Below are 12,105 nucleotides of genomic sequence, written 5' to 3'. Positions count from 1 at the left end.
CATAGTCGGTATCTATTTGCTTCAGTCTTCTGAGAGACTATTTTTTTTTTTTTAAGTCTTGAGTTTTTTATTTTTTTCATTCACCATCTTCTTTTCAATTGTTTGGAGCCATGCAATTGTAATTTGGACCACAGCACAGAGTCTGAGACGAGATGAGAGCCAGCAAACGTTGACAACCACAGCAAGAGATGAGACACCTGTCGATACCAAAGTCTTCAAAATTAAGTCGTCCTCGGATTCGCCACCGATACGGTACTCTACAAACATTTCAGCAGCTGAAAGTAAAGTGAGGATCAGTTGAAAAATAATATCATGAATATAGTTTTGAATCTCGGCGAGAGAGCAGAAAAAAACTAAATCTAATCAATATTTGTTGTGACCACCCTCTGCCAGTTCTCGGTGCACGGTTTTTAAGGTACGTGGCAGGTAGCTTGGTTTATGCATCTTGCAGAACTTGCCCGGGAACTTGTGTGGATGAAGTTGCATCTGCTCTTTCGTGTAAGCCCAGATCTTAAGATGAGGGTTTTGTGTGTATTTATAACATCTTCTGCAGGACTACTTAATCTTCCTGAAAGATAGTTCAGCTAGATGACCAGGTTTGGGCTTTTTGTCGTGTCGCAGTAAGAATTTGGGATCAGATTTAAGTACCAATATAGCTTTTGTACAGATTTGTATGCTCATAAAGAATAGAGGCAGGAAGTTTGAGTCTTTGTCTCCTAAACAAATGAGCGCGCAGCTTTCCAGAACATCACAGTATAATGTTGGTCGGTGGGATTTTGCTATTTTTGTTGCAAAATGTAAAATAGAGAAACGACCATTAAGAAAAGTGTGAATTGTACAGAATGAGTTGTTGTAGAATCAATTGATAGAATTTTAAATTATCACTGAATCACCACAATCGATAAAATAAATTATGTTAAAACGCTTTTTTTCCATTCTTGTTAACGTTGGGGGATAATATGTGGCTAAACATAGTTTATTTATCCCAGTGAAGGAGGCAATGTGCTTACCAAACCTGTAAATCTTTAGAAGAGCAGTTACCTTGACCTTATGTAGAAAACCATTTTGTGAAGAAAACGAAGATTAAGTAAAAATATGAACATGAAGTGACACTTTAATTATTATATATTTTTTTAAAGCAATAAAAACAGTATTTTGGCTCGTGGCAGTTTAATCAAATAGTGCCTGGACCGCTGTTATGGTGGTATTTATTCAAAAAGAGCAGACTGTCATTATAAAATAACTTTTCATTACACAATATGTACAGACTGGGGATAGAGATATATTTGCCTGCTGCCATCCATCAGCCACTTTACACTTCCCTGTTTATTCTCTTTATTCAAACAATTACGCAGGCCAGGATACTGTTTTCTTCTCGTGTTTTCTCAGACATAAATCTCTGGTGGCTGTGAGCAGCAGTTGGAACAACAGCAGATGGGCTTGTAACCCGTTACAAATGGCTTTTGGCTGTGCACACTCAGCTGCAGCAGAAAAGTCGGAGGAAAACAAGAGTTTGGTGTGGGGAATTCAGTTTCACCTCCGTGTTGCCCACAGGGGCTTTGGGGAATATTAGATTATGATGCTGCCAGAACCAACATCAAACCTGTTGTGCTGAAAGGTCACCAGCACCCTGAAACGGGCATGGCCACAGTCCATCAGGGGGAACTGAAGCATTTTTGGCCCCACCGTGGCATCCAAATCGATTTCAAACTCACGCCGCTGAAAGACTTGTGTAGACTTAAAAAAAAAGATAAATTTTAGTAAATTTAAATCTCCCGGTAAACAGCGGTAAAGAGCAGTTTTGTAGTTGTAGTGATTTTCTTTTCCAACACTGTTCAAAGTGAAACAAAATGTCGAATCTACCTGGCTTGTATAAATGGATATTTTGCCTTTCAGTTAAAATGTAAACTACTGACTAGGATTGAATAAAAACAAGTCGTCCAACCCGAACGACCGTAGGTTGTTTGTTCCTACCCTCAAACCCACAGGTGGGTTTCCAGAATTAGGACCACTGGCTCGGTTTAGGCACAAAAGCCACTTGGTTCAGGTTAAAGAAAGATAATAGTTCGGGTTAAAATGAACAGATTGAACAGTTTTGTGCATTACAATTACTACTTCCTTAAGGTTATGCGACATATGTTGTCATGGCAACAGTAAACGTCTCCTGCACCCATCCATACCCAATCCGCCTCCCTTTGACAAGGAACACATTATACAGGCGTAATCTGAACTGCGTTATTATTCATACGACCACTAGAGGTCGCTGAACTGAAAAAGTAGCGGTGGGTCATAAAAAGATGCTTTAACAAAATACCTGCAGGGTCATCTTTTGGAGGAGGACAGCCTCTTAATTAAAACCTGTTACATTTTGGGATTTGAAGATAATACATTTTTAGACAAAAATACCTCTTGGGACTGTGGAATTAGGAAAGTCATAAGACATGGACTCTGCCTGTTTTTTAAATTTAATATATAACTCCAACACCATTTTGTTACTTAAACTGAGCCGTTTGGTGCCATTTGAACCATCAGTAAGGCTCCAAGATGCAACATCACAACAGCAGGTCACATAAGAGTTCTTCATTTTATTTTTGCACGACAGCAGACAGCTTAAGCAGAGGAAAAGTGTATACTGCACTTTGCAAAATATCATTCAAAAATCAGCAGCGAAACAAAAAACAAACAAACAGAGAGGTAGTTTCTTGAAAAATAAATGCAAGAAGGATGCATTCAATCAGAAATACTCAGTAGTTTAGGGCCACTGTTAAAACAATGACCTCGTTTGCACATCATCAAAATATTTATTTTTTATAATCTGCAGCGTGAGCCCTTCTCTGTGTCACCTGAAACCTAAAATGTCCAGTCAGAGTTCAGGTATCAGACTCTGTAGTGACTTACTACTGTTGTGCCTTGTCACTTTTCTGCTGTTATTGTGATTTACCACGATGACACTCAAAGCACCGGGTCCTCAAAGAGCACAGTTAAATGGTTAGTCCTTCAACATCTCCGTTCCACAGTCTGTTTATAGTGGAGAGGTTCACAAATGTAAAGGCTGACATAGCCAACAGCATCAGGGCAAGAAAACAAACAAAGAAACATGCAATCTAGGCCAATGGTTTCCAACCTGGGGGTTGGAAACACAAGATAAATTTAAATGGTCATGGCTAACAATCAAAAACACATTTCTCAGATTTTTCTGTAATCGCTTTCTTGTAAAATACTGAATAATTTCAACCTGTCGGACTAAAATGAAACAATTTGAGAAAAAAAAAAAGTCTTTAGGTTCATTTTAGACAATTTAAGCACGTAACACATGTAAACAGAGCTTCATTTTCAGGGAAAGCGAAACAGATTGGAAACCACAGCTGTAGGAGTGTATGAGGGAATGTCAATGTGGGTCTAGTGGACAGATTCCCCGAGACCCCACAACTTCAGGGGCTCAAAGAGCTTCAGACGTCGAGGGTGTAAACCGTTTTGTGCCAATTCAATTTAGATTGCTTTTCGGATATACCAATTTAAAGCACAACACTGACTTGACACGGACCTTAACGCTCATCCTGTTTTATTGATTTTTTCCCCGTAGTCTTAGAGGCATAATTTGACATTAGAGGAAATACTCTTATTTGATGAGTTTGATGAGAAGATCAATACCAGCTTCCTGCCTGCACATGTGGAGCTAGCTGGAGTTGGAGCTGGTTAGCTTGGCATAAAGGCTAGCGTGGCTTTTTCCAAATGTAATGATTATCAGCACCTCTAAAAATTTACTAATTTAGTTGATTGACAGAAAATGAATTGCCAATAATTTTGGTCATCTATTAATCATTTTGAGCCATTTTGTTTGTTAATTCTCTGACTCGAGCTTCTTAAATGCGATTATTTCCTGCTTCCATTTATCCTCCATGATAATAAAATTCTGCCCTGTACTAATGAACGCATCACATCTTATTTAATTACAAAAACTGAAGCGGAAAATGGGAACTAATTAATTTGCTTTGTTTTGTTTTTTAACAGATCAACCAAAATGAGACATAACGTGTTAATTTGTGAGTTTTGGAGGTGCCTCTCAGATTTTATTACCTGGAAAAAAAAAGTGATATCAATCTCATCTATCAGGAGAATTGTTGAGCATTTTTTCCAAAACCTGTTCTTTTCTTGAAACGAACCCGTCAAAATCGAGCTTTCCAACCTTCTTTATCTCAGTTTGTGCTTAGATGTTACATATTCTGAAATTTAGATGTTAAATCAAATGAATCCGAAGAAAATCTGTGATCAGGTCGTATTCCAGCCAGGAGACATTTTCACAGAATAGGATGACCTGAGTGTGACCGGGCAGGCGGAAAAATAGACTGTGTGTTTCTTTTTATTGATGCAGAGAGCTTTATCAATGAGGATACACTATTAGAGCATTACAGCACACTTCAGTAGGAGTAAAAAAAAAAAATGCTGGTGCTCACTAATCGGATTGGGAAAGCCTGTAAGAAGCCTGGAATGGAAATGTACTGTATGTTGAAGCTTGTGGAGACTCCTGGTGGGTGGTTGAGGGTGTGCACCGCCGTGACTGACATACAACAGTACAATGAGACGTAACAAGTGGCAGTAACAAAGAGAGCAGATTTCTTTTTTGAATTCACTGTTATGTGTCCTGTAAGCTTATCACGGTGGTGCAGCAGCTCTGCTTCACATCTAAAAGGACTTTTTCCACGACTTGCAGAGGATCTTTTGGAAGGCGTGTCTGAAGTCCCGGTTGAAGATGGTGTAGATGGCGGGGTTGAGGGAGCTGTTACAGTAGCCAATCCAGAAGAAGAACTTAAAGAGTGGGTCAGGAATCTTACAGGAGTCCCTACACACACCGTACAGGCTGTAGCTAAAGAAAAAGGGGAACCAACACACGACAAACACTCCCATGACCACAGCCAGGACAAATGTAAACCTCTTCTCCCTGGCTTGAGAGACCTTTTTTCTGGCTCCGGAGCTCCGGCGACGTTTCCTCCTCGAAGCAAAAATATCTATGGACTTGTTACTGACCCTGGAGATGCGGGTGGAGTGTTTGGAGATGGAGCGTTTCTTCTGGCTGGCTCTCTTGGCTCTCTGGAAGTCCTGATGCTGCGGTTTGTGACCTTTGCCCTCTGATGAGGAGGTCTCCTCCATGTCAGGATCTTCAGTCTGCTGGCAGGCGGTGACAGTGGGCTGGCTGGGCGTGGGCGGACACTGACAGTGACCATTCTCTCTCTCTCCGTGGAAAGGGGAGGGGGCTTTTCTCAGTCCATTCTCAGTTTGTGTAACACCATCTGGCCTGGCATTTTTTACCGACATGCTTCTGGTTCTGGTTTTGGCCACCTGGTATATTCTTATGTACACCAGGATCATGATGATGCAGGGCGCGAAGAAGGACGCGATGCTGGAGGAGAGAATGTACCAAGTGTCATCATTGAGCTCGCACTGAGGCTGAGAGCTCATGTCGTTGTTGCTGTCAATAGATATGAGCGGCGGAGATGAGATGAAGGCAGATATAAGCCACACGATCAGGATGATGCACTTGACGCGTTTCGGGGTCCGCTTCAGGTTGTACTCTACAGCCTGCGTAACGGACCAGTACCGGTCCAGGCTTATTGCGCACAGATGCACAATAGATGAAGTGCAGAACAAAACATCCAAAGCCAGATAAATACCGCACCAAACTTTTCCAAAATACCAGTAGCCCATAAGTTCATTTGCCAGAGAAAACGGCATCACCAAAGTGGCGACCAGGATGTCCGCGGTGGCCAGAGACACCAGGAAAAGGTTCTGGGGGGCTTTCAGCGCCCTGCTCGTCAACACAGCAATAACCACCAGAATATTTCCAACAACCGTAAAGAGAATGAGAAAACTTACAAGAGCAGCAATGCCAGCTATTGCTGCTAATGAATATCCACTGTCCAGGTTCCAGGAGGAATTCAGATGGATCACCGTGAACGCGTCCATTGCGCTGGCGTTAAGCGGCTCCATCCCGACTATGCGCGCTTTACATAGAAATCCTACACCGGCTGGATGTTGGCATTCACATTCAGCCCTTTAGTGACAGGAGAGTCCATCAAAAGCGCGCGGCTCCGTGGCTGATTTACAAATCTGACGACATGGATACGTGCGCCACCAGAGATTCCCACCTTAACGGAGTCTTATTTGCCGCCTGTTGATCAGGTGCAGCAGCAGATAACTTAACTTGAATCATGTAAAAATAATCTTCCATGCACCCTGTTGTAGTCTTGTCATGCCTCTCCTGTTTGTCAGGAGTTGAGTGGCGTCCAATCGCAGCTCTCCCTCCTTCAGCATGGTGCGCTCTCGCTCCTAATGATTCCCCATGCGTTGTTCTCATAAAACTCCCCCACTGCTGCCCCGCCCCCGACACAGAGCATCATTTTCATATTGTGGGAATGTGATGAGGCTGTATTTTAGTCACAAATAATCATAATATACTAATTATTTACAAAAAATGTTTTGTTTTTACCTTGCAAAAGGACCACAATTTCCCAAAGTTATGAATCAGTATAAGAGAAAAACACCTGATTATTAGTGTGTAGGTTGTGTTTTAAGCGTCTATATAACCTTGACAGATTTTCTGTCCTCCTCCAGTAAACCTGAAGTCACTGGAGGTGAATATTGCTGCACTCACAATAAAGTGTTTTACCAGCTGTTCAAGATTGTCTGTAACCGTAAAGCAGAGAGGTTGTGGTTGAGGTCAAACGCAGAAATATGTGCTCACAACTCTTCCAGACTCGTGTGGGATTTGTTTGTTTGGAGCTCTGCGCGTGTTTGTGGCAGCTGTTTTGAGGAGATCGCGCAGGAGGAGTGTGAGCGGGTGAGTCGAGGACGTGAGGCTTTGAACTCATCAGCTGAGAGTCAGGCTGCTCGTCCAGACAGCCGCTGTGTACATCAGGTACAAGATGGGGTTTTCAACCGTCTGCTGCGGTTCACCTCTTTATACACACCTCCACGCATTCACATCTTCAAGCTCAGTCTTTTTACTGTTGGGTTGGACTCAAACATCTGGCGGTACAGTTGGAGGATGTACAGTTTTAATTGTGTTACCAGGTTGAATAGGATGCTTGCTGCCTCTGCGTCAGAACATCTCCGTTTGCTTGAGGCAGGAGCTCCTCAAGGGAGTTGAGCTGTGCGATATTTGTTGCTTCTTTCTAATGAAAACAAAACACATTTTCAAAATGGCATCTTACATTCCCAGAATATTGGAAAACATGAGGTTACGTGGATGAATTGAATGATCTAGATTTCTGGGTACAAGCTCAGAGGAATAGGAGTGAGATTATTTTTCAGTGTCAGTTTTCAGAATTATATGCAAACAGTGCTGAAGTCCTCATATAGGTACATCAAAGTTGATAAGTGAAGTGTGTGGACCTTCCGGTCACAGAAGGACTGCATTGTAGAAGCCACTGACTTGAAAGCTCACGTACATTAAAATATAGATTTGAAGAATATTCTCAAGACGAAGAAACTCCTCCAGTGGTGATCTTCCATAACCCCTGCCGATCTCTACGGCACTCATCATTCAAAGATGGCTTATTTCTTATTCAAGGCTAGACCGAGGTGAATTTGAGGACACGATATATTGAACATGATTCTTGTACATCCAGCAGAAAAGAACATCTAGTGAGCCTCAGCTTCTGATGCAGTAACCAAGAGACAGTGAAAGTCAGTAAAAAAAAAGTTCAACATTTATAAAAAAAAAATAAAAGAATTACAATTATCTCTATCTGTGGTAAATGATCAATGTTAATATCCACTTAATAACTGATACAATAAAGTTAGCCATTAAGTGAAAATAAGCCTGAAGATAGCAAATGCCAAAAATATCCAGCCTTGTCTCACACCACGGCGTACCCATTTGTTCACTACAGGATAATGTGTCAGTGTCACGTTTGGCCTCATTTATAACCATAGATATATAAGTTGTCTTAGGATTCAGCAAACAAAAACCAAGTGGTTGGATGTTTAGGAAAAAAAATACTTGTTTTGAAAAAGATGTCCATGTCACTTTCTCACGGACTCCAACCCTGGTCTCTGCCCCCGATCGCTCACAGCTTCACTGTTCTTCACTTCCAAACGTAGTGGCGGTGATGGAAAAGTTTGTTAAAGCTGCTTCAACCATTGTATAATTAACTTGAGGTCTACGCCAACCATTCCCTATGGAGGCGCACCCAGACCCATATATTCAGACAGTGAATTTGGGTCTGAAAACACCAGGCTACTCCTGACCTGCCTCTCAATTCAGAGTTTATCACTTCTCTGCTGAAATTACCTCTGTGACATTTTGTCCTTTTCGGACCCCGTTCAAACATGCGTATTCTTTTCAAAGGATAAAATCCACATTATAATTTTTTTAAGCATTTACATTAAGTGGTTTTAAATGAGAACTGGCAAGATTATGACAGCCTATTTCTTGCTATTGTCCTCTGCTCTATTACTTCCACACACTTTAATATGAGTCTTTTGCAGGAACACAGCGTATGAACGACATCAATTTTGTCTTGATCTTGGTTTGTGGTTCTGTGTTTTATTTTTTTAACATTGTCATGAGAGATGCCGTCACAAAAATGCCCACAGTTGAAGAAAAAGGGGTTCGTTTTTAGGCGATATGTCCGTCAGGGTCACAAATTGATTGTGAATTTTCCCTCCAACACCTCCATAATGTTTTTTTAAGCCTCCGTGCCAGTGATAGCCGTGACCGGAGGCATTGTCGTCAGGCTGTCTGTCCGTACGTGGACCTGTCCGTTCGGTCGTCACCGTCACCTCGATTCGACCCATTCTCTCAAACGGGATTTTCAACCTTTTATTTTTTTCAAGTTGGATAGGTTCTTATCACGTCTGGGCTCCTTCGCTGTTGGTCTGCTTTTGTAAATTCAGCATTAAAGTATAGAGGAACATTTGCAAAGTGTAATTTTTGGCTCTATAAATCTGAGCAGCTTGACTCGTGCTGACAATCAAAAGAATATGTCGTTTCATTGGCTGGTATTGATCCAATCACGCAGCTTTAGTCGAACAGCTCGGAGGGAGGCGAGCATGACTCACTGCCTTACCTCATCGCGATAGCTTGTCCAGGGAGTTGAACTTGTGACCTTCCAGCTTCAGGAATTTTTATCTTTCAGTCTCTTTCCTGAGACACTTTCAAGACAGTAAGTCTCAGCTTCTTGTGAATTCCCCTGTAAAGATGTGTTCACGTTGTCAGTGTGTCTATGAATATTGCAACAGTTAACCTGTGGTGTTTGTTTTTATTCCTCAATTATTGATTGGAAGCTCTTGTATACTAGTTCTATCTACTTGTGAAACACCCACTGACACAAAAACCACACCTGACAATACTTAAAAAAAACGAAATAAATGCACACCATTTACTCACGAGATGGTGTCGGTTGTGATCTGGACACGTGATCACGAGGACAGGAGGACGGTCGGGTAGCAGTGACCTGCAGGGTTTACAGGATGCCAGCGTGCGGGACAAGAGACGAGCCGACAGACATCAAAGACGATTCGTGTTTGTTTAAAGAAACCTGCTGATGATGAGTAGCGATGCCTCTGCTTTCAGCCCCAATTACTGCTCTGCTCTTATTAATCCTGACTGTCATTCTGCATCGCGCAGTAGGAGTGGTCTTCCTTTTGTCTGCTTCATATTCCTTAACAAGCTTTGTCTCCGAGTTTTGTTGCTGAAAAGTGGATTTCATCTTTGGTTTGGTTAGAATGATAAATATCTGGTGTGCAAACAGGCCACAGGATAATTATACAGGAGGCAGCAGCGGCGGTAGAGTTAAAGGTCCGATGTGATGGTGGTGTGTTGGCATGCCTTAAAGGATGTAGCCACACCTGAGAGGGGTCAGACCTTCACTGTGGACCAGCTGACTGCAGCACTTTTTACAGCTGTCAGGGTTACTTTAAAAAAAGGAACTTGAGTTGGTGTAAGTCTGTCTGTGTCCATTGCGGTGATGTTCTGACAGACTCAAATGCAGCCAACTGCATGTATTAATGTTTAATTTTGACATGGGGAAAAATAAATTAAAAAGTGAGCCTGTAAAAGCTGAATTTCAAATTGACACTTCGCCGTCACATCAAATTCAACAGGGAGCGATCGCTTCAAACACACAAAATCCTCTGCTGCCCTGTAGTTAACTCGGTGGAAGACTGCTTTTAAAAGAACATGCTTTATTATAAAGTCTTTGCCTTTCTCAATATCTTCAGCGTTTATTCTTTTACCTTGATAGTTCATTCTGTGGATCTTTTTTATTGAATCCACACCGTGTCCAGGAGATTTTTTTTCTGTTGCTTTGTGCACATTTTTTTCTTCTGTTTGGTCTTTGTATTTTAATTTTGTAGTGAGATTTACCAGATTTTATTAAGTCAGCTTCCAGAATGACATGTAAGCATTTACAGCACCCTTTATGTCCTCATGCCAAAACGACATACTTGACTGTTTTACTGGTGTATTGGACCTTTGTCGTCATGGTAACCACAATAAAGTCGTGATTAACGTTGTGAAACAGTCACAGTTGGATTAGGTCAGTTAGGCAAGTTAGTTGAAATAACTCACCATTGACTTTTGCTTTTAAATGGGACATAAACCACTGTCTCGTCCTGTGTTTGAACCGTCCGACCTGCACCGACTTTGTCAGTCTTTTAAACCTTGTTACCTGACTTCCTCCTCCTGCCATAATTACTACAGCCACTAGAGGTCGCCTACGTAAACATTGATTGTTTTAACACTCTTAAAAAAATCCACTGCTGAATATCAGAGTCTTTTCATCCCAACATCTGATCATCGGCACAAATTATTGGGACTGGAAAGACAATTTTCAGTTCCAAGAATTAAATTGCTCCCTCGGCGGAGAATAACACATCGAATGGCTTCATTGTCTTTTACAACGCGTAGTCAGCCGCGTTGACTGGACGTCACAGCCATGCAGCGCGTTGAAGGAAGGCAGAAATGATCCCTGCCGAGCGTATTGTTAAATGAGCACAAAAGGCACTTGAGCGGCATGACAAGAAATTGTTGCGGCGGAAGGCAGGCTGAGTGAAAGCTCCATGTGAATCCTTTTGTTGGTCGATTATAATGGATGGCAAGCCTCGCAACCCAAATAAGATGTTGATTTGCAGGTAATAATTCAGTTTTTTTTTTTTATTTATGTGTTTGGTTTTCGGAAAGGGTGACATTGTTAGCGCGTCGGCATTGTCTTGTGTGAATGAAAAGCCCATTACGGTTCCTCTGGAGAAGGATGCATCCTCCATCTGCGCTTTATTAAAACCAGTCGTGCAGCGGCTTTGACAGCTCCTCCTTCCAGCTGGATATTATTGTTGGTTACTTAAGTCACAGTTACTTCAATTTAAACTCCAGACAAAGGCTCTGTGGATGTGTAAATCGGACCTTTTGCAGCAATTAAGGCTTTAAATCTTCACCAAAATGATATGATGCTGCGGACACCTGTGATATACAGTGGTGTGAAAAAGTGTTTGCCCCCTTCCTGATTTCTTATTTTTTTGCATGTTTGTCACAGATCATCAAACAAATTTAAATATTAGTCAAAGATAACACAAGTAAACACAAAATGCAGTTTTTGAATGAAGGTTTTTATTATTAAGGGAGAAAAAAAAATCCAAACCCACATGGCACTGTGTGAAAAAGTGTTTGCCCCCTCCTGTTAAAACATAACTTAACTGTGGTTTATCACACCTGAGTTCAATTTCTCTAGCCACACCCAGGCCTGATTACTGCCACACCTGTTCTCAATCAAGAAAACACTTAAATAGGACCTGCCTGTCTCCATTTGTGGATAATGGCTCTCACTGTAGTTCGCTGGAGTCCCAAAGCTTTAGAAATGGCTTTATAACCTTTTTCCAGACTGTTAGATCTCAATTACTTTCTTTCTCATTTGTTCCTGAATTTCTTTGGATCTTGGCATGATGTCTATCTTTTGAGGATCTTTTGGTCTCCTTCACTTTGTCAGGCAGGTCCTATTGAAGTGATTTCTTGATTGAGAACAGGTGTGGCAGTAATCAGGCCTGGGTGTGGCTAGAGAAATTGAACTCAGGTGTGATAAACCACAGTTAAGTTATGTTTTAACAGGAGGG

The 12,105-nt window shown here is 41.6% G+C and overlaps 1 protein-coding gene across 1 annotated transcript; it reads right to left on the bottom strand.

The window, feature by feature from the left end:
* Positions 1-2,565: 2,565 nt before the first annotated feature.
* Positions 2,566-6,303, bottom strand: LOC138210669 (alpha-2 adrenergic receptor). The gene has a single exon (XM_069169949.1). The coding sequence runs from the start codon at positions 5,983-5,985 to the stop codon at positions 4,684-4,686; it is 1,302 nt and encodes a 433-aa protein (XP_069026050.1). The 5' UTR covers positions 5,986-6,303; the 3' UTR covers positions 2,566-4,683.
* Between the last annotated feature and the right edge of the window lie 5,802 nt (positions 6,304-12,105).

The sequence above is a fragment of the Embiotoca jacksoni genome, unplaced genomic scaffold, assembly GCF_022577435.1.
Source record: "Embiotoca jacksoni isolate LCO1_2020_lvr unplaced genomic scaffold, fEmbJac1.0.p SCAF_47, whole genome shotgun sequence".
NCBI lineage: Eukaryota > Metazoa > Chordata > Actinopteri > Embiotocidae > Embiotoca > Embiotoca jacksoni.
This window is presented reverse-complemented; position numbering and strand designations above follow the sequence as displayed.

Excerpts from the sequence above, each read along its gene's own strand:
- LOC138210669 (XM_069169949.1), bottom strand. The coding sequence starts at position 5,985 with ATGGAGCCGCTTAACGCCAGCGCAATGGACGCGTTCACGGTGATCCAT.